Source organism: Lepidochelys kempii, chromosome 4 (assembly GCF_965140285.1).
Source record: "Lepidochelys kempii isolate rLepKem1 chromosome 4, rLepKem1.hap1, whole genome shotgun sequence".
Taxonomy (NCBI): Eukaryota; Metazoa; Chordata; order Testudines; family Cheloniidae; genus Lepidochelys; species Lepidochelys kempii.
This window is the reverse complement of record NC_136383.1, coordinates 111,728,482-111,753,895: the sequence shown is the minus strand read 5'-3', so window position 1 is coordinate 111,753,895 and position 25,414 is coordinate 111,728,482. Positions and strand designations below refer to the sequence as shown.

General features: G+C 41.8%; 2 protein-coding genes across 6 annotated transcripts in view; both read right to left on the bottom strand.

Annotated features, from left to right (window-relative positions):
• PROM1 (prominin 1) overlaps positions 1 to 25,414 on the bottom strand; it is a 93,157-nt gene that overhangs the window by 14,066 nt on the left and 53,677 nt on the right. For all 5 annotated transcript variants that reach the window (XM_073342457.2, XM_073342460.2, XM_073342458.2 and 2 more), the window contains exons 7-17: positions 23,417 to 23,506; positions 21,504 to 21,721; positions 21,026 to 21,100; positions 19,554 to 19,617; positions 15,357 to 15,516; positions 10,034 to 10,186; positions 8,593 to 8,716; positions 8,019 to 8,122; positions 7,475 to 7,559; positions 5,372 to 5,518; positions 4,995 to 5,066 (exon numbers count right to left, since the gene is read on the bottom strand). In XM_073342457.2, coding sequence (XP_073198558.1) covers positions 4,995 to 5,066; positions 5,372 to 5,518; positions 7,475 to 7,559; positions 8,019 to 8,122; positions 8,593 to 8,716; positions 10,034 to 10,186; positions 15,357 to 15,516; positions 19,554 to 19,617; positions 21,026 to 21,100; positions 21,504 to 21,721; positions 23,417 to 23,506 — 1,292 coding nt within the window. The remainder of the gene's footprint in view (positions 1 to 4,994; positions 5,067 to 5,371; positions 5,519 to 7,474; positions 7,560 to 8,018; positions 8,123 to 8,592; positions 8,717 to 10,033; positions 10,187 to 15,356; positions 15,517 to 19,553; positions 19,618 to 21,025; positions 21,101 to 21,503; positions 21,722 to 23,416; positions 23,507 to 25,414) is intronic.
• Positions 10,248 to 14,772, bottom strand: LOC140910729 (uncharacterized). Its single transcript, XM_073342463.1, has 2 exons — positions 14,258 to 14,772; positions 10,248 to 13,338 (listed from the first exon to the last, which is right to left on the bottom strand). Exons 1-2 carry the CDS (start codon positions 14,745 to 14,747, stop codon positions 13,076 to 13,078), a joined length of 753 nt encoding a protein of 250 aa, XP_073198564.1. The 5' UTR covers positions 14,748 to 14,772; the 3' UTR covers positions 10,248 to 13,075.

Genomic DNA, 25,414 nt, shown 5'->3' with positions numbered 1-25,414 from the left:
GGAATGCTCCAGTTATTAGGTCTCTCAAAGTGCAATGGCGCCCTCCACTGGGATTATAATTTTCCTTTATAGATTAAACTAAAACATCTACATGTAGGATTGGTACAGATTTAGGGACATCTAGTCTTTTGAACTATTTACAATTTTGAATATAGCCAATTGATCTGAGGTATTTCCATTCAGAAATATTATAATCTTTGAGTGATTCTGACTTGGGGAAGGAACATTTGCGCCTATGCTTTTTCCTGTTTAGTGAAAATCAGAGGCTTTGCAGTCAATTTCTAGACACTGAAAAAAAAAAAAAAAAAGGTATGTCTACACTGCGATGAAAGACCTGCAACACAGTTACAGCTGGCTCAGGTCAGCTTGCTGGGGCTGCAGTGCTATAAAATTGCAGTGTAGACATTTGGGCTCAGGCTGGAACGCAGACTCTGAGATGATCTGAGAGAGATGGCGTAGGATTGCGGTTCACTTAACACATGGGTGTAACAACTATTAAGGCAAAACACTCAGCAAGTAGCGATCAATTACTTACTTCACCCGCCTTTTGTGACACAAACTTATTTATAACTTCTTGTTATCTTTCCTTATACATCAAGTATTAGCTTCTCATTTTCATGAGAACTCTCCTACCCTGTCAGTACAGGTTTAGTTTTAGTTCAAACCAGTCTTTTCTAGCTTTTTAGTTACTTTATCTTTTCTTGTTCTCAAAAACATGATTACTCTGCAATTTCTTACACATACACAGTTCTTCTTACACTTATGCTGTTAAATGTTATCAGAACAGACTCTTAAAATCCACAGCAGGCTTCTGTCAGGCCTAAACATGCCCCTTTGCTCCCAAAGTTCCCCACTGTGAAGCTGTAGAATCCTTTCTAAGGCTTAATTGAAGCCTATATTTAATATACATCTCTTCTCATTCCCAACTGCCTAACCAAGATCATTAACCTTCCAAATCAATGCAATTAGCACAACTACTAGTATGGCCTGCACACTTACAAAGCCCATTGATATCATGCATACCCACAGATGTTCCCCAATAGTGTATACTAACTCCCACCATGGGGCATTTCCAAGTGCATCTACGTCACTTTGAATATTTACACTCTCCTATCTTAGAGTCAACAAATGTTCTGGATGTTTAAGGTCTGCACATTTAAATGTGGTATGACTCAGCTTAACTGTATCACGGAGTCTAGTGCAGCACGAATTAGAGGGGCATTAGCTGATACACTGTGGATCTCATTCTGGGGAACTGGAAAAGTTACCTTGCCCCTATTCAGGTAGCTTTTCTTGGAACTAAAGCAGAATATTGGCCACTCATGGTATCACATGGGTCTCGGAACCCAGGATACAGCCCAGGCCAGAACATCTCCATTGCAATTTGATAGCCCTACAGCCTGAGCCCAGAGGAGATTTGGTGCTAGGGGTTTTTTTTAATCACAGAGTAAACATATGAATACTACATCAACTAGTTCATCCAGTAAGTCACCCTTTCTGTTCCACCCAAATCTCAATCCTTTGACAAAAATGAGGACACGACAACAAGATCTCACTTTCCTCTCTCATGCTGGACGAATAAGCCTGAGAATATTTTTTTAACCTTAGCCTGTTTTTCTCCTTTCTCACTGCAGAGAGCAGAACAAGTGGTGTTTAAAAAAAAAAAAAAAAAAAGTTTCTCAGCGGGACAAGTGGGAAAAGAGACAGGGGCCTGATCTTTCCAGGCAGGCTGGTAGAACTGGAGTCCCTGCCAATGAGCAGCAGCCACTTCTTGTACAAGGAGGTGATTCACGTTCATCTAAAGCTTTGTCCACACCACCAAGAACCATGGCTGAAAATGGGTGTCAGCAATATGTGCAGCAGAACCAGTACCAAACATGAGCAATGAGTAAGCATAGATAAGAAACCTATGTTGTGCACCAGTTCAGCTGCATCCATTGCTGAGACCTATTGGCAGCAGATCTTTTTTAGAATATAAACATGGCCCCAGAATCTGTGCTACTTAGGGACTTAGGAAGGAAAAGCAACAGTCAATCAATTCCTGAAGGGGCTGGAGAACTCCAGGTACTCAGACAGTAGGAATAACAGAAGCCAGAGCCATCAACAGCCCTAGAGCTCAACTGTCCTGGGGGAGACACTCCAGGATCCTAGGTGGGACAGCTAACTGTGGACACACTATGGGGCAGGGACAGCTCAGTGGTTTGAGCACTGGCCTGCTAAACCCAGTTGTGAGTTCAATCCTTGAGGTGGCCATTTAGGGATCTGGGGCAAAAATTGGGGACTGGTCCTGCTTTGAGCAGATGATCTCCTGAGTGCCCTTCCAACCCTGATATTCTATGAGAGTGAATCCGCAGGCCTGTTAAAAGAAACAACCCAACCATTCAGGGGGAAGGGATATAGGGAGGCAAAAACAGAAGACTGTGCAGATGCCAAATAGCCATGCTGCTAGAGCAGATGGTGAAGGAGTGGGAGTTAGAACCTGCCACATACACCACATCCTCATCGTTCCTGTTGACCATGAAATGTTCAGCCTCACGTGGCACTAAGGGCCAATAAGCAGTCAGAAAACATTCTGAATCCTCAAGTGTGGCAGATTAATGTGCACACCTGCTGTTGGCACAAGAGTTTAGCAAATGTAGTTTAGTTGAGCTCCTGAACTATAGTTGCCCGGATAAGTTAAGTCCCCATTTATAAAATCTCCCACAAACAAAACTATGTTGCCATCCTCCAAACTTCACCCTTCCCCCAAACATCCAGAGTTGCCCAAAATAGTGCAGGATCATAAACATTACATCCTTAGACGCTAGTGTCAATTTCAAAGCAATCTAGCTTCCCTGCATAGATTCTAACATGTTATGCTGTCCCATCAATGATCTCATCCATTACACTAATCAGCATCACCAGGGAATGTAAAATACACACAGAGGAAAAACTTTCACAATGACAAGTAATGCATTTAACGACCGTATACTATACATTACATTCTTTGACTTGATCTTTTCTCTGCTTTTTTTTTTTTAAACCATCCACTAAAAAAATAAAGATAGCGTCACAGAACATCTTATATTTTATGGATGGATGTAGAATCTACCATTAAAGAACCCCTATCATGAGCAATTCCAGGGAAAAGTGTGTGTTTGAGGCTCTGACTTAGGGACTTGGGAGTGTGTTCGACGTGTCCCACTTTAGCTCACAGAAAATTCCCTCTTTAGTCATTCTGTTTGAATGCAATTCTTTAGTTGTTAAATGGATAATGAATGCATTGTCATAGCCTTCATGAAGATAAATACAGTAGCCTTGTGCTTATGGACACTACAAACAGAAGAGATAATATGTATTTTAGTTGCTTCTATGCAACATCCTCTGGGGGCAGCCATTCATCTCCTAAATTTTGCATAAAAAGGGTTCAGTTAAGGCAACATCATTTTAAAGAGGAAGCGAATAAAGGAACAATGAGAGCTAGAGTCACTGAAAAGTCAACGGAAATCTCAGAGCACAAAGAATCACATTACTGTCATGTAATCAGAGTTGTAAATTAAACCTAGTGTGAAGCCATTTCCATGAACCCTTGAACTCTGTCCACTTTCTTGTTCTAACTTGCCATCACCAAAATACAAAACAAATCCTAACAGTTACCAGGGCTGGATGAAGGCAGTATAGACCTATCTTTAAGACATCTAAAGTCACGCGATGACAGAAGAATCTCTGCTTTCATTACAAAGGTCTCTTGCTCTCATGACTACAAAGAAAAGCTGAAAACAAACAGTGTAACCAAACCACTGATATATGCCAGAGTGTGCAAACAGCCTGAATCAACAGCTACGAAAGATTTGACCTGCATTATGCATCTTAATAGGGTGTTAACTCCAAAACCCCAGCGCTGAGGGTTCCCGTCCCCCTCAGTCAACACCATCTAAACAGATAACGTGTAGTAAGAAGAGAAGAGGGCAGCAGGCCTGGCCCATGTACCCAACAAGCTGGAGTAAGTATTTGGAGCGCTGTGTTGCTACTCCTGTCTCTCTCAGGGAAGAAGGAGCTCCTGTTACCACCCCGGGATGCGGAGGGGGGTACCATGCCACTGCCTCTTTGAAAGGAGGAGAACCCCCTGTCACTGTACAGGGGCATACATATGGTAGGTCCATGGTCCGTAGGACACCTGATAGCCTTGCTTTGCCTTCACTGTTATGCTTGCTGGCTACTATATTTTCATATTTTTTTAAAAAAGAATCTATGTATGGAAATATAAAACCAAATGTGCAATATTAGCCTACAAAGCTGTGCCAGTTCTTCCCCGGATTAATTTGCTTGTATGCTGTATCCACACCTCCTACCCTTTGTCTGTTTGTAACTTTCAACTGTAAGCTCTTCAGGGCAGGTACCATCTCTTTTGTGTGTTTGTACAGTGCCTAGCACAATGAAGCCTCAGTCTCAGCTAGGGCCTTTAGGAGCTAACATTTATATAAATATTTACTAAAAACCAACATCCACTGCATAATAACTGGACAATGTATTCAAATGACCTTTCCCCACCATGATTTGGGTCAGTTTTCTCGTTAAGTTGTGATCATAAAATATAAGCAGTGCTTATCTGAAATACCGTAATGGAGTTTGCAGGACTTGCCAATTTCTTTTAAAAAAGCAGTAATAAATACTAAATACAATAAATGAAAACCAAGACAATAGATGCAGAAGTTATGTGTGTGGGGTATACAGAAAAGGGGTAACATGAAACATATTACATGAGAATTACATATATACCTCCACATACCACATTGCAGGGTGAGTGCATGTGTGTGTGAGAGGAGCAATGACTTTCTTCACATACGAAATCCAGACTGGTGGATATTTACTGTGACAAAATGCTGAGTAAACTACAAACTACAAAGTGTATGGAAATTACTGCAACATGCCCTAGAATGCCAGAAAAGAGAACAACGTATAGCAGTGAACAGCCATCAGGTCTATATTCTTTGCACTGTTCAAATAAAACTCACCAACTGATCCGCTCTTGCTTCCAAGTCATTAGCAAATGATAAAAGATCCACTTTGGTAACACTTTTATTGATCTAAACAAGATACAAGCAACATTTTAATTCTCATTACTACTGCATTTACATTTACTTTAAAATTACGGCACTGCTAATACATAAACGTAGCCCTTTCCCTAAATGTTAAGTTATTTATGGACCTAATCCTAAAAAGCATTCTTGTTCAAGTGTTTTTGTCCAACTTATTGTGTCCTTAAAAGACAACACACACACACATATGGAACCAGCCTTTAACCCGTTTTGCTTGTTAAGACAAATATATACTGTTATATTTTCTTCCAGATGTACATGACCTCCCAGATTTGAGGTTACCATTATCTTACCTCTGTCAAATATGCTGCAAAGTTTATTCCGTCTATTCCTGAAGAACTGAAATCCAAAAGGTTCCGCTTTCCGATTTCATCCAGCAAAACTATATTGCTAAGATTTACATTAATATGTTCAATTTTCAGTGATACATCTTCTGTATACTGGGATGGGCGGGGAAAAAAAGACAAGAAGCAGTTCTCACTGAGTCCATATTCTTCCTGTGATAAGGCACTCCCCACTTGAAATCATTTGCTCCTGTTGACTTATCACTGATGTCACTTAAAGCACATAGAAATTCAGTGATCAAATTCTGCTCCCAATTATACCAGTGGAAGTCCAATTAATATGGACATATAGTAGGTCTGATTCTTCCTTTCCCTGCAGCATCCCCATACTCTCACCTTGCAATATCCTAACCCGTCTCTGCATCCTTTCAGCTCCTTTACAGATTACTCTATTTCCATGACCTATTTCAATGCTTCCTTCAGGAGGGTACAATTTCCATACAGAACAGACACTGGGATAAAATGCAGGAAATGTGTTTCTTCAGACAAAGCAGTTTAAAATGGCCAGGCTATGCCACAGGCTGTATGGTAGATCTAGAGAATATAGGACTCTAGCATTTTATCATCAGCCTTGACAGAAATTCTATACCATAATTGGGTAAAGTGGTCACCGATTGATCAGAAAAGATCCTCTAACAATTTATCAAGATAACAGAAAGACCCCAGCCTACTATGTAATAGAAGACAAGTATTGCACCGATTTGTGCCGTCCAGCAAACAGGGCGTTGGACTGGGATGCAGGAGATCAGAGTTCTATTCCAAGTTTGCCACTGGATTCCTGAGAGACCTTGGGCAAGTCATTTAATGTCTTTGTGCCTTCATTTCTCCTCCGTCCTCTGTTTTGTCTATTCTTTGTATACTCTTTGGGGCAGGGACAGTCTCTTGCTATGCGTAGGCTCAATGCCTATTATAATGGGGCACTAATCTTAGTTGAGGCCTCTAGAAGCTACTGCAGTACAAATTAGTACAGCTGATTATTATATCCAATTAACCTTGGCCAATTCTAGAAACCAAGCTGGGAGAAATAATTTTTTCCTCTCTCAAATAATACAAGTTTTGACATGGGTTGTGGGGAGCATATAGGACAGCAATTCATTTCTTTGGCCAACTTTAATTCTGTTTCCTGCCAAACTGAACATGTCAGTATAGGGGCTTGAAATATGAAGAGTGAGACTATATGTTGTCTGCAACTAATAAGAAGTCTCAGCATCTCCTAGAGAATGCTAGACTTTGAGGTCTTCATGTATGTAAAATAAAAAATAGCGTCAGAGCTTAAGAACAGAAGGGACTACCAGATCTATCTAATCTGACCTCTGGTATATCACAAGCCATGAACACCTCCCGTGCTATATTCCACCTCCAACAATGTTATTACTTATAAATAAGGCTATGATTTAGTCGCTGAGTTCACGGAATCTGTGATTTCCAAAGACCTCTGTGACTTCAGCCGTGGCTATAAGCTTCCTGCGGCTGCCGGTGGCGGGGGGACCTCCTGCAGCTCCCTGCGGCCACCACCACTGGTCGCAGGGGGATTTCCGTGGCTCCCCGTGGTATGGCTGGCATGGGGACCCCACCGCTGTGGGTGGAGGGGGAGGGGCCCATGGAACTCCCAGCCAACCAGCGTCTGTCCAGCCACTTCCCATTTTATCATGGATAGTTTTAGTCAAAGTCAGGGACCAGTCGCTGGCTTCCGTGAATTTTTCTTTATTGACTGTGACCGGTCCGTGACTTTTACTATAAATATCTGTGACAAAAATCTTAGCCTTACTTATAAATAAGTAAGTAAGTAATCCCATGCATAGAGCTCTCCATGCCCATGAAGGCCCTGAATGGAAGAATTCTACAAAGTTATTTACTAAAAATAAGACACTTTCTCCCAGCTTAACCAGGTTTGACTGTTAGAGAATATAGGAATGGACAACCCTTCCCCTCCCCCCCAAAACCACCTGTTTCTACTGTGTTCAAGAACACCTGAAAAGGTTAGCTAACAACTGCAATCTCCCTCCACACACTCCAACATTAGGATCACAATCACAAACTTCCTTTACTTACCATGCTAATGTTCAGAAACTCATTGATATTGAAGAGATTTTCTAGGTGAAGTGTAGTATAAATTCCTTTGTTTTCTTTACAGTCACTATGAAAATAAATGATGTATATATCAATTTGAAAAACAACTTTGGTGCTATTTTTTTAAAATGATTAACAATGCCAGCACATTTTAGGTTAGTCAATTTTTATAGCGTTCTAGCCATATCTTTTGGATGTCAGGCTATGGGAAGGACAGTATTTAACAATTTGCTTAAAGATTCTATGATGCTGTAAAATACACAAAACAGCTTTTCACAAGGACAGCTGCTTTTGTTCAATTGTATTATACTAAGGCTACCTATAATAACTGGTTTATATGTGGGTCACTCATTTTTGCTAGTGATTCACTAGGAAATTAGGGGGTCACCTTATACAGTAGATAGGCAATTTTTGGTGCTGGAAATCTAGAATACGGAAATTGCTGGCAATGAAGACACAAGGAATCACAAAAAGCAATGCATGGTAACAGCAGTAAATCCCGGCCAAGATTTTATATTTTTGGTACCTGTAAACTTTTTCAAAGGTCAAATTAATATCTGGATTTTTAAGCACGATGGCAGAAAGGTAGCTTCGCCAATGCTGATTCAGTAAGTATGGAGTATCCAAAACCTAGAACAAAGTGCACTGAAATTATTTATCATAATTCTACATTTCTAAATTTCTGCCTGAATTTGTGTATGAGAGCCTTCAACACACACGTGTGTCTCACCCTCAGAGATTATCATCTGCTGATGGAAAAAGAAGCAGACACACCAGACCCAATGATCTGTCAAGAGCAGAAAGTGCAAATTGTAGTTTCACATGTTATCATGGGCTGCTGAGCTTCCGGGAGATTTACCTCCAGAGGTAGGCAGACAGTATTTGCATTGCCATTCTCAGTTGCAGATTCAACCAAGAAGAGGATGAGCCTCTCCACCAGAGTGGACACTAATAGTCCCATATTATCATGACTGATGTGTGTCATTGAAAATGCCAAATCGGCACAAAAATTTACAAACATCTTAAAGACTTGTCGGTTTGGAATGTTTTTTTGTTTGGTTGGTTGTTTTGTTTAATATTTTGAATATGAACAACTTCACCTTGAACAAAGTCCTGTCTTCATAGGGTTCACAGACCAGCTTTTCTACATTTCCACCTGTAACAAAGGTGATGACCACTATGATCATCAGCACCCAGGAGAAAAGGAAACTGAATCCTACTCCACTGAAAAAAGGAAAACAAAAAAAACTAGTGAGAATTTAAGAACATTTAAGTGCATGCAGTAGCTAAGCCAAAATTCAGTAACTGTAGCAATCACCAAGAAGAGGCAAAGACTGTTCCCAGTAGCCCTGCATCAAACTAAGGCAGAGGTCCCTGAATTATGTGACATGTGGAGGAATGTTCGGCGGGGGGGGGGGGGGGGCGGAGGGTGTGCAGTGCAGCAGCTTGGGCTAGCCCTCCCGGGGGTGGGAAAATCTCCACCCCCACCACTGCTCTGCTCCGCCCACCCTGACTCTGCTCCCAGACCCACCTCCACCCCCGTTATCGCTATCCATGTCCCCCACCCAGGAGGCCTGGGGGGAGGAGTGCGCAACCCTCAAGTTTGGGGAACACTGAATTGTTTATATGGACATTTAGTTTGTGGCAAGCTGGGGTATAAATCTACATCACACTAGCCTGCCATGCACTACATGGCTGCGTGGACTCTGCTGCGTGCAGAGTGGACTTAATTTACCCCACTTTGAAATGGGAGTAGAATAAAGCACACTAGGGATCAGAGTCTGAGACACAAGCAGGCTCGCTCCTTTCTTAGGTTGGAAGTGGAGCATATTGCCTCTGTCAAGAGTGAGAGCATTGCCTTTTTTAATTTTTTTTTTTAAATGAAGCCTTTAGTCTTCAAAAGTGGTTGTGCAAGTTCCAGCCCTCCTCAGCAAGAAGGATGGATTAAACCCAATGCTAGGATCCCTAAGGATCATTATCGCCCACAGAAAAAAGCCCTCAGCAATCAGACAGAAATAGGCCATATTCCCCTATTCTTCTGATGCAGCCGATAGAATCTCTTTCTTTTGGAGCCCAAACCATGTTTAAAAATATGTTCCATACATATTATTTTTAGAGGAAAACTACAGATTCCCTTTATAGTCTAAATAATTAGACATATGTCCCAATTTTGCAATTCCCAAGTTGGTTTAAATGGATGTTTGTTAGCCAAAATGCTCTCACTATAATAGATTCACATGGCTTATCTTCTCACATGATCCTCTAGTAAATCCTCTAGTAAATGTATATCAATGCCAGCCTAACATCTTTTGACGCATCCCAAGGCTAGAACTTGCTTCCACTGACGCACTTAGTTTCCAAACATTTAATCTGTATTTTCCTCTTAAAAATCTATCACCCCCGCCCTCAGTTGGCCAGCGTATATATTTACCCAGGTAATAAAGCCACTGCACTTCAAAATATACTTTCCACAATACAGTACATAACTGAAAGAGATGTTTGTGTAATATTTAACTTATATTTTTAAAAATATAAACTCACGCCATAAGGAAATTGCCACCAGTGTTTGAGATACAGCCTCTGGTTGTTGGAGAAGCATGTTTATCATAACCGCAAGTTCCACATAATAGTCCAAGACAGTAAAAGACCAGGATCAGAATCACCATGCAGCAGAGAATTAGACAACCCAACCATCTAATGAATCAATATAGACAGTTACAGGATTAATATGTATGACACACCAGAGACAAAAAAAATCAATCATGCATATTAAAGAAGAAATATCAAAGAGATTATAGGGTAAAAATATTATGCAGGGTGACTAATAATTCAGAAGAGACCCATCTCAAATGGGTTATAAACGGAGCAGTGCAAAAATCAAATAAAAATCTGTGAGTGTGGATGTGTTATAGAATTTCCAATTGCTCTTGTAAAGTTTACTTGTCTGAAAATACACAAATATTACTTCATATCTGAATGTTGCAGAACAATTCTGTTTAGATTGGTGGGGTTAAAACCTATGGTAAAGGTGCACAATTTGGCACTTTGCAATGTATTGCTGCAATTACAAAAGCACACAGTTAAATGGCATATAATCAGGGAAATGCAAGATTAACCTTAATTCCTACCAAAGTATTCTTTCCTTCTTACTCATGACAACAAAGTAACTCTGCTCAATCTACCTACATATGTAGAATTTATCCAACACTACTCAACTCCAACACCTTCCATGCCTCTCTCCATCCTTCCTTTCATTTATTCTGATTTCTCTCCCTCCCATCTCTCCTTCTTTCTCACTCTTGCCCTACAAGACATTTGATGCACAAAACAAAATATGCCACCCCCAAATAAATACAAAAAAAAAATTCACAGCTAACCAAAAAGAAAACTGTGGAACTAACGTGATATTTGCAAACCATCATGCTGCTTGTATGTTACATCCCTTATCCCCACCCTTTGATTGTCTTAACAGACTAAGTTCTTTAGTGCAGAAACTGTCTTAGGGTATGTCTACACTACGAAATTAGGTCAATCCTATAGAAGTCGATTTTTAGAAATCAATTTTATACAGTCGATTGTGTATGTCCCCACTAAGTGCATTAAGTCGGCAGACTGTGTCCTCAATACTGTGGCTAGCATCGACTTACAGAGCGGTGCACTGTGGGTAGCTTCCCACAGTTCCTGCAGTCTCCGCTGCCCATTTGAATTCTGGGTTAAGTTCCCAATGCCTGATGGGCAAAAACAGTGTCGAGGGTGGTTTTGGGTACATGTCATCAGTTGCCCCTCCCTCTCTCCATGAAAGCAATGGCAGACAATCATTTCGCCCCTTTTTTCCTGGGTTACCCATGCAAACGCCATACCACGGCAACCATGGAGCCTGCTCAGCTCATTGCTGCCGTTGTGAGCATTGTAAACACCTCACGCATTATCCTGGAGTACGCGCAGAACTCAGCTAAGAGATGCCAGCACGAGGACGATTGTGATGAGGACATGGACACAGATGTTCCTGAAACCACTGTGGCAACTGGGACACCATGGGGGCAGTGGGGCTGTGGTAATTGGGACATCATCACGGCAGTGGGGCTGGTTGATACAGTGGTACACAGATTCTGGGCCCGGCAAACAAGCACTGACTGGTGGGACCACATAATGTTGCGGGTATGGGATGATTCACAGTGGCTGCCAAACTTTCGCATGCATAAGGCCACTTTCTTGAACTTTGTGAGTTGCTTTCCCCCGCCCTGAAGTGCAGGAATACCAAGATGAGAGCTTCCCTGACAGTCGAAAAGTGAGTGGCAATAGCCCTGTGGAAGCTTGCAATGCCCGACTGCTACCGGTCAGTCAGGAATCAATTTGGAGTGGGCAAGTCTACTGTGGGGACTGCCGTGATCCAAGTAGCCAATGCAATCACTGACATTCTGCTATCAAGGGTAGTGACTCTGGGAAACGTGCAGGTCATAGTGGATGGCTTTGCTGCAATGGGGTTCCCTAACTGTGGTGGGGCGATAGACGGAACACATACCCCTATCTTGGCACCGGACCACCTTGCCAATCAGTATATAAACCGCAAGGGGTACTTCTCAATGGTGATGCAAGCACTGGTAGATCACAAGGGACGTTTCACCGACATCAACGTGGGATGGCAGGGAAAGGTGCATGACACTCGCATCTTTAGGAACTCAGGGCTGTTCAAGCAGTTGCAAGAAGAGACTTACTTCCCAGACCAGAAAATTACCGTTGGGGATGTTGAAATGACAATAGTTATCCTTGGGGACCCAGCCCACCCCTTACTCCCATGGCTCATGAAACACAGGCAGCCTGGACAGTAGTAAGGAGCAGTTCAACTATAGGCTGAGCAAGTGCAGAAAGGTGGTAGAATGTGCCTTTGGATGTTTAAAAGTGCGCTGGTGCTGTTTGCTGACTAGGTTAGATCTCAGCGCAACCAACATTCCCATTGTTATTGCTGCTTGCTCCATAATATCTGTGAGAGTAAGGGGGAGACATTTATGGCGGGGTGGGAGGTTGAGGCAAATCGCCTGGCAGCCGATTTTGAGCAGCCAGACACCAGGGCGATTGGAAGAGCACAGCTAGGTGTGCTGCACATCAGAGAGACTTTGAAAACCAGTTTCATGACTGGCCAGGCTACGGTGTGACAGCTGTGTGTGTTTCTCCTTGCTGCAAACCCGTACCCTTTGTTGATTTTAATTCCCTGTAAGCCAGCCACCCTCCCCCCTTCAATCACAGCTGGCAAAGGAAATAAAGTATCTATTGTTTTGAAACCATGCACTCTTTCTTTATTAATAAAAATAAGTGAGATAACTGACAAGGTAGCCCGGGTGGGGTGGGGTGCGGGAGGAGGAAAGGACAAGGCTACATTGCTTATTGTAGCCACACTACAAATCAAAACTGTTTGAATGACAACTTTCTGTTGCTTGGGCCATCCTCTGGAGTGGAGTGGCTGGGTGCCTGGAGCCTCCCACCTCGCATTCTTGGATGTCTGGGAGAGGAGGATATGGAACCTGGGGAGGAGGGCAGGCAGTTATACAGTGGATGCAGCGGGGCTCTGTGCTCTTGTTGGCTTTCCTACAGCTCCAACAGATGCTTCATCATGTCCGTTTGCTCCCCCATTAGCCTCAGCATCACCTCCTGCCTCTGCTCTTCACTCTCACTTAATGCTTTCCTGGCCTCTGCCACTGAATGCCTCCATGCATTAAGCTGTGCCCTTTCAGTGCAGGAGGACTGCATGAGCTCAGAAAACATGTCATCACAAGTGCTTTTTTTTCGCCTTCTAATCTGCAATAACTTCAGGAACAGAGGTGATAGGGGGAGCACAGAAACACTTGAACCTGGGGGGAGAAAAAAAGGGAGAGTAAAATTTAAGATGATACATTTCTGAGAACAAAAGGGAGACTCTTTCACAGTGAATCAAGCAATTCACAGCAGACAGCACGTGTGCTTTAGGTACAGGTCGCATTTTGCCTTTTATATTGAGCGCCTGCCGGTACGGTGACACATCATACACGGCTGGGGCAACAGTTTCCAGGCAGTGATGGTAAGCCTTTTGGTATGCAGGGTTGGCTTCTTCTGCCTTCATAACATGTGGGAATGGTTTCAAACTGCAGTGCCATCCTTTCCCATAGCAAGCAATGCCAGTTGGGTTTCACAATTAAAAGGAGGGGCTGCGGTTTTCGGGTGGATGTGCAGCACACACCTCCCCCCACCTCACCGCAGGGCTATTCTCTGGGATGATCCCTTCACCCCTCCCACCACCGCGTGGCTATTCTCCAGGATGATCCCTTTTAGCCATGTGCAAACAACCCAGCATGAACGGGATCCTTTTACTGTTCCCTTATAAAAATTCCACTACTTCAACCAGGTGACTATGAATGATATCACTCTCCTGAGGCTAACACAGAAAGATAAAGACCAAATGTTGCTTGAATGCAACCAAAATCCAGGACCATTCACTGCCATGCTTTGTGCTGCAATGATTCCAGACTACTTGCTAGGCATGGTAAAGTGTCCTACCGTGGAGGACGAAATAAGGCAGTCCTCCCCAGAAACCTTCTGAAAAGGCTTTCAGAGTACCGCCAGGAGAGCTTCATGGAGATATCCCTGGAGGATTCCTGCTCCATCCCCAGACACATTAACAGACTTTTCCAGTAGCTGTACCGGCTGCGAATGCATCCCAATTCTTCAGGGCAAATCAAACATTAAACACTGTTGCTTTTAAACCCTGTACTGTAGTTACAAATGTGCACTCACCAGAGCTGCCTTCTCCAGCTTCAGGGTTGGGGATCCCGCCTTGGGAGGGTATTGGCTCCAGGGTGATTAAAAGGTCCTGGCTGCCAGGGAGAAAGGATTCGCTGCTTGCCTGCTGCGCATTCTCCTCCTCTTCCTCATCCACAAAATCCTCCTCCTTGTTGCGCGAGACTCCCCCCTTGCAGGTGTCCATGGACAGTGGTGGGGTAATGGCAGAGTCTCCCCCTAGGATGCCATGCAGCTGATCATAGAAGCGGCATATATGGGGCTCTGACCCGGAGCGACCATTTGCCTCCTTTGTCTTTTGGTAGGCTTGCCTGAGCTCCTTAACTTTCACTAGGCACTGCTGCATGTCCCTGTAATAGCCTCTCTCCACCATGCCCTGTGCGATTTTGGCATATATATTAGCATTTCTTCTTTTTGATCGGAGTTCGGCCTGCACAGATTCTTCTCCCCATACAGCATCAGATCTAGGGTCTCCCTTTCGGTCCATGCTGGAACTCGTTTGCGATTCTAGGGGGACTGCATGGTCACCTGTGCTGCTGAGCTCGTCACGCTGACCAAACAAGAAATTAAATGCAAAATTTCCCGGAGCTTTTACTGTGTACCTGGCTAGTGCATCGGAGTTCAAAGTGCTGTCCAGAACGGTCACACTGAAGCACTCTGGGATAGCTCCCGGAGACCAATACCGTCGAATTGCATCTGCACTACCCCAAATTCGACCCAGCAAGGTCAATTTTACCGCTACTCCCCTCGCCAGGGAGGAGTATAAAAGTCAATTTTAAGAGACCTTTAGGTCAATGGAACGGGGTTGGTTGTGTAGACGCATTCATTTTAAAATCGACCTAACGTGGCTAAATTTGACCTAAGCCCGTAGTGTAGACCAAGGCCAACTTTATGCTTGTAGAGTGCCCAGCAAAATCCTGACAAGGCCTCTACCACCAGACAAACAATAAATTACAACAACTTCACAATAGCATCGAGGCTGCACTGTCGCTCAGCGATCACAATTTTATTGTCCTGACAAAAACAAATAATTATGTCAAAATATTCCTAGACAGCGTTCCCCTCCTACCTTATTGCTTAAGTAATGTGTACCTACCTGTAGAAATCATACTGTTCCACTACTGGGAAATAATCTTGAACATATGCCTCACTCTGAGTAAGATATATTGTTAAATCAGCTAGAACCTTCTGAACAGGAAGCATTTTAGTGAAGCTAGTGATATTTGAACCAATCAAGTCCAACAAATTTTTGATATCTGAAAAACCAAGCATTGTGGGAGTACATCATTATAAGACCATAAAAGACAAATTATATTCTATATACACCAAGTTAAAATGCTCATTCATTTCAGCCATGTATCTGGAGAAAGGCAAGCCATGAAGACAAGCATGAAACAGGACAGGCAAGCCACAAGGAATATTAGCTTTCAACGTAAGATAATGGCATTTTAAGACACACATACTGTAGTTTTAACATTTAATTTAACAATGAAAGATGTTGATGTCATGTCAGAGTTTTCTTTCTGTTGATTCATTTTAAAAAGAATGTGTTTTTTAAATCCAGCTAGCTTAAATCTTCCATTTTTTTTGGTAATATATGAAATAACAATACTGAGCCAGGCAATTAGGTACTAAGTTTATGAATGATTATTAGGAGAAGTTTTAAGATTGTTTAAACTAGGGCTGTTGATTAATTGCAGTTAACTCACATGATTAACTCAAAAAATTAATCGGGATTAAAAAAATTAATCAATCAATCAATTGCAGTTCTAATTGCATTGTTAAACAATAAATACCAATTTAAATTTATTAAATATCTTTGGATTTTTTTCTGCATTTTCAAATATATTGATCTCAATGATACAGAATACAAAGTGTACACTCACTTTATATTATTATCACAAATATTTGGACTGTAAAAGCGATAAAACAGTATTTTTCAATTCACCTCATACAAGTAATGTTGTACAATCTCTATCACAAAAGTGCAACTTACAAATGTAGATTTTTTTGTTACAAAACACCATTCAAAAAAACAGAACAATGCAAAACTTTAGAGCCTACAAGTCCACTCAGTCCTACTTCTCATTCAGCCAATCACTATGACAAACAAGTTTGTTTACATTTATGGGAGATAATGCTGCCCACTTCTTATTTACAATGTCACCAGAAAGTGAGAACAAGCATTTGTGTGGGACTTCTGTAGCCGGCATTGCAAGGTATTTACATGCCAGATATGCTAAACATTTGTATGCCCCTTCATGCTTCGGCCACCATTCCAGGGGACATTCTTCCATGCTGATGACACATTAAAAAAAGAAAGCGTTAATTAAGTTTGCGACTGAACTCCTTGAGGGAGAACTGTAGGTCTCCGGCTCTATTTTACCTGCATTCTGCCATATTTCATGCTATGGTAGTCTCGGATGATGACCCAGCAAATGTTCATTTTAAGAACACTTTCGTTGCAGATTTGACAAAACGCAAAGAAGGTACCAATGTGAAATTTCTAAAGACAGCTACAGTACTCGACCCAAGGTTTAAGAATCTGAAGTGCCTTCCAAAATCTGAGAGGGACGAGGTAGGGAGCACACTTTCAAAAGTCTTAAAAGTGCAACACTCTGATGCAGAAACTACAGAACCCGAACCACCAAAAAATAAAATCAACCTCCTGCTGGTGGCATCTGACTCAGATGATGAAAATTAACATGTGTCGGCCCGCATTGCTTTGGACTGTTATCGAGCAGAACCCGCCATCAGCATGAACATAACATAAGAATGGCCATACTGGGTCAGACCAATGGTCCATCTATCCCAGTATCCTGTCTTCTGACACTGGCCAATGCCAGGTGCCCCAGAGGGAATGAACAGAACAGGTAGTTATCAAGTGATCCATCCTGTGGACGCATGTCCTCTGGAATGGTGGTTGAAGCATGAAGGGACATATGACACTCTAGTGCATCTGGCATGTAAATACCTTGCAACACTAGCTACAACAGTGCCATGCGAAAGCCTGTTCTCAATTTTAGGTGACATTGTGAACAAGAAGCAGGCAGCATTATCTCCTGCAAATGTAAACAAACTTGTTTGTCTGAGCAATTGGCTGAACAAGAAACAGGACTGAGTGGACTTGCAGGCTCTAAAGTTTTACATTGTTTTATTTTTGAAAGCAGTTTTTTTAAAATATATAATTCTACATTTGTAAGTTCAACTTTCCTGATATAGAGATTGCACTACAGTATTTGTATTAAGTGAATTGAAAAATACTATTTCTTTTGTTTTTTACCATGCAAATATTTGTAATAAAAATATAAAGTGAGCAGTGTACACTTTGTATTCTGTGTTGTCATTGAAATCAATATATTCGAAAATGCAGAAAAACATCCAAAAATATTTAATAAATTTCAATTTGTATTCTATTGTTTACCAATGCGATTAAAACTGTGATTAATTTTTTTAAATCCCTTGATAGCCCTAGTTTAAACACTATTCCTACAGTATACAACACACCCTGTTAAAGAATTGAAGATCCTATATTAACTTCTTAACACAGGAAGAGTAAGAAGTTATAATCTCAGTCTTTACAAAATGCATACTTTAAATAAAAAGCCTTTCCAATTAGTTAGCAGCATTCTTCAAAAAGCTGTGCTAATGAAGTAATATTTTGGTCATCTCAATTTATGAGGGAACATGCCAATCTGTTGGCACAATTTAACAATTATATTTAGCTGCACAGAGATCCTAAAATATTTCATACTCCTATTGCACTATAAATATATAAAGAAATGCATTTTTCTTCATTCTTTTATTCCTTCAAAATTCTGATGCACCCTATTCCATCAGGATACATTCTGTAGATGTCAACTTGTCATATGAATTTGGTAATGCTCAGCACTGTCCCCCCTCCCTCCAGGAGAATCAGGCCTTTTTTACGCTTCGAAACAAATAGATTCAGGTACCAGGTTTCCTAGACCCAAACCCTCCTCCTCTCTGTTCATGAAATTACTCTATTACAATTTTTTCCCCCTCTGTTTTTAACTTGATGTCTACCCTGCACTCAGTTATTAGTAAGAAACATCAAGCTGCTAAAATAATGAAAGCCTGCCTTGTTTTATGCAAATTGCCAGCTACTGGAAAGGAGTATTTTTGCATTTAGATCTCCTTAATAAAGAAAATGTAACACCATCAGCTTAGAAAACTTTGACTCATTTTAGACAAGGTCACACAGTATGCTATGTTTACATACATACTGTGTATTATTTTCCCAAACTTACAAGGAACAGCTGTTTATATTGGCAGAACAGGTCCACAATGCAAGAACAGAAATTAAAACACATTAGTATACACATTCATATATTAAATGTACTACATGCTACCCTTTAATGATAACTAAACTATTAGCCAATTTAACGATTTTAATGGTTTGATTTTTGGGTACTTAAAAGGTTAGATAAAGAACAAGTTAAAATACTATGTAAGGCATGTGTTTTACCCACTAGATTTTATACCACAACGTAGATCAGTTTCTTTTTTTATTAGGAGCTTAGCTTAAATAAATAATAAATATTGTATGCGTGCTTTTTCCAACCAAGGCACGGTCAACATTATAGCACAATAAAGATATAGTAACCCAAATGCCATTTAGACATCAAGATTTCACTTGCAAGGCAAAAACAACGAGAAGTCCGGTGGCAGCTGAAAGACTAACAGATTTATTTGGGCATAAGCTTTCGTGGGTAAAGCTTATGCCCACATACATCTGTTGGTCTTTAAGGTACCACCGGACTCCTCATTGTTTTTGTGGATACAGACTAATTTAGGGAGGAGGGATAGCTCAGAGGTTTGAGCATTGGCCTTCTAAACCCAGGGTTGTGAGCTCAATCCTTGAGGGGGCCATTTGGGGCAAAAATTGGGGATTGGTCCTGCTTTGAGCAGGGGGTTGGACTAGATGACCTCCTGAGGTCCCTTCCAACCCTGATATTCTATGATTCTATTACAGCTACGCCTTTGATACTTGCAAGGTAGCAGTAGTCTAAGAAACAATGCACACAAACACCATATGTTGTCTTCTTAGATTTAATTATGAGACAATAATACTGCCAAAGGTGGTCTTCTCATTCTACAAAAATGTGAACAAGTTTTATATTTCATCTTTGATAGCATTTTCTGAGACATCACCAATAAGGAGGATACAAAAATATAACCATGGTAAAGGAGTGATACTAAACTTTAATGTTATGCTCTAGAAAACAATTTATCAATCAAAATAAAAAGCAAATTCTATCATCAGTTTCACCTGATAAGATGTTCCTGGTTTGGTTCAGCACTAAATCTGGAGTATCATTAAAGGCTGCATAGCCCTAAAATAAACGGTGAGAGTTAAAAGAACATCTCAATGCCAAATTGCTCACATCTGTTTTTCTATTATAAAAGGGCTAACATTATACACATCACATCTTATCTGGTATGTCAAACAAATTTTATGTCACCCCTTGAAAGTACAAAAATACTACAGAAAGCTTAATGAGAGAATCTAATCCAGGTAGTTTACTCTCCCAATTAGTCCCTGAAGAAGTAAACACACACACACACACACACACACTTTTTAAACATACATCAGTCACATTCTCATGATTATGACCCAAAGGTGCTTTTTGTCCAACGCAGACCTAAAGCTTACAGAGCTAAGGACACAGGCATGTATTCTCTGTAAACAATGCTGAAATGCTGAACACCTGCACAGTCTTCTCCTCTAAGAGTGCCCCCAGCCCATCCCAAAACAAAAAAGTCACATTGAGAGTGGTGAGCAGAAACACCAGTCAGGAAAGATGACCAACACGGTCACCAGGGCCAGAATTTCAATCCTTTTCCTCAGGCCTTTGTTTTATGGAAACAAAGGATTATGAACAAAAAAACCTCAAGATGCTCAAAACAGTGGATGCCAATTGCAGGAGAACTTTCCATCATCTTAACCAGATGGGAAAGGAAAGGGCACACTTCACTCTACCTAGCCATCACTCACTACCTTTGTATCTCCCCCTCACTCTTATCACCCATGTGACAGGCAGGGGTCTGGATGAACCCCTCATGCCCTGGGGCTTGTGGACTGCTTTTCTATCTTGTAACAGGGCTTCTACTACAAGTACCTCAGCTTTAAAATAAGAAAAGGTAGTAGACCAGTGGTGGGCAACCTGCGTCCATCAGGGTAATCTGCTGGCAGGCCACGAGACAGTTTGTTTACATTAACCTCTGCAGGCACGGCCATCTGCAGCTCCCAGTGGCCATGGTTCGCCATTCCTGGCCAATGGGAGCCAAAGGAAGTGGCGGCCAGCACGTCCCTGCAGCCTGCGCCCTTCCCGTAGCTCCCGTTGGCTGGGAATGGCGAACCGCAGCCACTGGGAGCTGTAGGCAGCCATGCCTGCGGACGGTCAATGTAAACAAACTGTCTTGTGGCCCGCCAGTGGATTTCCCTGATGGGACGCAGGTTGCCCACCAGTGCAATAGACCCAGATTCTGTCTTTTTGCTTTTGAAGAATATCCTGCAGTAGACAATTAATGTTAATTATGGATGCACACTGCTCTGAAGATGTAAAGCCTTAAGTAAGTATTATTACATATTAAATCTTAAGATGTGAACCAACGCTGGGACAGTTAGCAGAGAAACCCACTAAGAAGAGGAAATGGAAAGAAAGACTTTTACTTGGGAAAGCGAAGAACAAATGTCATATGTAATCGTCCCATCCTATTATTTAACGTAAAGAAACATACCTTTTGAACCAAACTGGAAAGGTCTATTTTAAGGACATCATTGACTTTGGCAAGCTGTGTGCTCACACCTGGCAACTAGGATGGAAAAAAGCATTCTTGAGATAAACCAAAATACCATATACACTACTTGACCATATATTTCAAAGGAGATGTAAAAACAAATTGGAAGAATATGTACAGCACAATATTGCTAGTGCTCTCCTTAAACCTTCATTGGATGAAAGCAAAATTTATAATCAATTATAGTTAGCAGATCATAGTGTTGGCCAGAACAGCACTTTAACATAGCTGTTTGACACATATATCTCTCTATCTTACTTTCTAGTGCACTCAAGATGAAAGCAGTCATTGAAATTGCACAGATGAAGAGATACAGAACAGATCATTTTACTACACAAATTGAGCCTAAATCAGAGGAATATTCCTGAGGTAATACAATGAAACTACACTGTGAAATGTTGAAAAAATATTTTCTTACCCCACTGAAGTTAGCATTGATATTCAGTTGATTTAATGAATTTCTGATAATGTTGCAAGTTGAAGCAGCTTGAGCAGCAGAGCACGCAGAGTCACTGAGTGTATTGCTCAGGTGTATTTTAACATTGGTCAGGTTAGCATGCAGCCTTTCAGTACCTTCCTGCAAAACCTCCACAGAGACGCTCACATTTTCCAGTGCCTCCTTTGTTTCTCTGATTGCTATGATGATACAAAGATTTTAAAACAAGTTTCATTTAGAAGTCAGTCCAGTTACTCAGCAAGATGCATACATTTAATGACAAAAAACAACTATTGCAGCAGAAAATATACTGCAAATAGAAGCATGGCATATTTTGCTAGCACAGGCCAAACATAATCAGTCAGTCAATCTATTTTTACCAGGATTCCACCCACCCCCAAAATGTACCCCTTTTTACTCTTTGTTCGGTTCACTAGTTTTGGTGGATTGCAACACAGAAATACAATGAGACCACTGTTTCATTATCATATACCAGCGCAAGTGGGTCAAGTCATTAGCAACAAATCCAGGGCCTTGTTTTGCAAGCTCAGTACGATATTTTCTGTATTTCTATCACTACCATACACTTGGGGCACATCACTGAACTCTGAGTTTCAAGTGAAACAGAACATGTTGCACCAGCCAACACTAATGCTGGTTCAACATTTTCTGCCTTTAGATCTCACCCCAGTCATACAAAAACAAAGAAGTGCTGAACAGAAGAGTAATAGACAAACAGATACAGCTAAAAATGCACAAGAAAGTGCACAAAAAATGAACCACACTTCACACAACACACAAGATTTTGTCAAGTCTTTTACCTTTGATAGCCCTTTCCACTTTGACTTCAAGCCAAATAGAAAAATAAAGCAAAGAAACGAGAATGATAATGGGTGATGAGAAAGGGGTCTGGTGATGTGTGCAAACAGTTTCATGTGCATGGGTAGAGAAAAATAAAAAAACCAGTGACTAACTTCAGTGATAATTTGCACTTTTGTATGTACAACTGCACCACTTACAAATTCCTGAATTAGCAATCTTGTATAAAACAAGAACTGTTGAAATCATCTTTATAATGGAGAAATCACAGAATCAAGTGTTACTAAGCCCCAAAGCATGTATGGTCAAGAAATTTTAGTTGCTGGTATCTTCACAATAAACTAGACAAATATTTTAACTTGATGGTGCTAGCCCAGGCATAAAAAGCAGCAACACACCTATGAGGACTGAAGGTATAAAACAGTATGACCTGCCTGAGAAGCAGACAAACTACTACTCATTAATTACAGTTCACAAAAAGTTTGAATGTTTCCTAATCAGCCTTTTCATATAAGAAGAAAAAGTCTGGCAATAGATATACAATTTCAAATTATGGGAAATTCACTACAAAGACCCAGCCGAATAAGCTCAAAACCTTTCGTACAATGCAATCAATCCACTGGCTAACTCTGCTGTCTAAACTTTCTACCACTGCAACTTCCATAAACCATTGGGACTACTGGAAGAGGTAAAGATGGGACGTTTACCTAGCCAAAACCTAGCATTCAAAGACGCTTATAAATACCCAGAAGGTCCAGTATCCGTCCGTCTGAAAGTTCACAGAGGTCAAATACCTTTTTAAGCAGAAAGATACAAGGATGCATATTCTGAGGAAAAGAAAAATAAGCTCCTGCCACTGGAATAATGCTCTTTCCTCTGTAATGGGACCATGCTTTCCCCTCTTGTCCCAAGGCATGCACAAAACTCTCAATTCATTTGATAAGTGTCACTGCCCAGAAAAATACTCCACCTATAGACTGATTACAAAATTACGTAAACTTGTGGAATAGGGAGAGGGTGTCTCTCTTAACAAGGCAATGGAACGTTAATAAATAAAAGCAGAGATGTGCATTTACCTCCTGCCATCATTAGAGCTGCATCGAGTGCAGGGCGCACTTCTTTCGCAAACCGCTCTTGAACTCTGCTGCCAAGCAATGGCCCAACATCTGTAGAAAGAGAAAATAAAAACACACTGCAAGCCAGTTCAATACAATCCTGTATCACTACTTATCAGAACAAGTATCTTGCACCAATTTTTATTAACTTCTAAAAAAGCTGCACTCAGGACTAAAATCAAAGTTCAGTGTAAGAAGACAACTTCACTGCTCACACCTTCTTTGGCAACACTTACCTCTAAGACTTATGGGATTAAACAATAAATCAAAAGGGAGTGACGTCTATTTATTCGTGCCTGACTTGGGAAAGTGAAGACAATAGCAATGCAACAAGACACCAGAAACGCGTACTCCAGTATTGCTTTTTGTTATCGAAGCTCTGCTCCTTCGCTTTAGTTTTTCATTTTTCAGAACACACTTTTTTAAGAGTCCATCATTTTGCAGTGAATTTTGGGCAACAATCCTTTACTATGAATTATTTTTCATAGTGCACAAGAAATAGGGAAATTGATTCTTTGGATCCCTTTCTCCCTCCTTTTCCCCAAAAGCCCCAGCTGTGTTCTTAAAAAACAGTCCCAAAGATTCTTTAAATTTTCCATTTTTGGACTTCTGCCCATCACTGTAGTATCTGACTATCTTCCACATAGAATACTTGGCAACAGTGAAGTCCCTAGTGAACTTCATGGAGTCTCTAGCTTCCCTCCATTTTCAAGTCACAGAAAGCTCTTAGGGTAGGTTTTTGGGGGGCAGGTTTGGGAGGCGGTGTCAGGGGGCTATGTCATGGGAGCATCCAAGGTGGTCAACATTGTTAATTCTGGTTATGGTGGAAAGGCTTTATTAAACAGGAAGGTTTTTCAGTGTTTCCTAAAAGCGGTCAAACTCTGGATTTGTCTAAATTCCTCCATAACTTCATTCCACAGCTTAACTTAATTTAAAATGCTTTGTCAGCAGCTCCCATACACTTTGTTCTGGCTTTTCACTATTGCTCTAGAGCAGGGGTTGGCAACCTTTCAGAAGTGGTGTGCTGAGTCTTCATTTATTCACTTTAATTTAAGGTTTCGCGTACCAGTAATACATTTTAATGTTTTTTAGAAGGTTTCTCTCTTTAAGTCTATATATTATATAACTAAACTATTGTTGTATGTAAAGTAAACAAGGTTTTCAAAATGTTTAAGAAGCTTCATTTAAAATTAAATTAAAATGCTGATCTTACGCTGCCGGCCCGCTCGGCCCGCTGCCAGCCTGGGGTTCCATTCACCTAGGCTGGCAGCAGGCTAAGCGGGGCCTGCGGCCGGGACCCCAGACTGGCAGTGGGCTGAGTGGCTCAGCCCGCTGCCGGTCTGGGGTTCTATCCGCTGGCTCCTGCCAGCCAGAGTCCCAGCTGCCGGCTCCTCTCAGCACGCTGCTGGTCTTGGATCCCGGTCCTGCCCACATAGAGGGGGAACCTACCTTCTCCGTGGTTCTAGCCCATTCTCTTCCTCTCTCTCTGCACTGAGCTGAGGGTGGGAGTGCACTGATCACAGGGCTGGGGGTGAAGGAACAGGTTGGGGGTTAGGGTGCAGGGTCTGGCCAGGAGCTAGAATGAGGGAGGAGGCTTAGGGTTGGGGCAGGAGCTTTGGGTGTGGAGTGCTTACCTGGGCAGCTCCCATTTGGTGCGACGGGTGCAGGTGGGAATGTGGGGGAGGGGCTGCAGGAGCTCCTGTTTGGTGCTCAAGGTTGGGGTGGGAATGTGGGGGGTGCAAGAGTCAGGGTGGGGGGCTACGGGCGTGTGAGGAGGGTGCAGGAGTCCGAGCAGGGGGTGTAGGGGGGGCTGGAGTCAGGGCAAGGCGCGCGTGTGTGGGGGTGTGTAAGGGTGAGGACAGAGGGCTGGGGGTGTGGGCTAGGGTCGTAGGGGTGCTCCCAGCCCCCTGCCCAGAGCGGCTCAAGGCAGGGGGCTGGAGGGGATATGCCCTGTTTCCA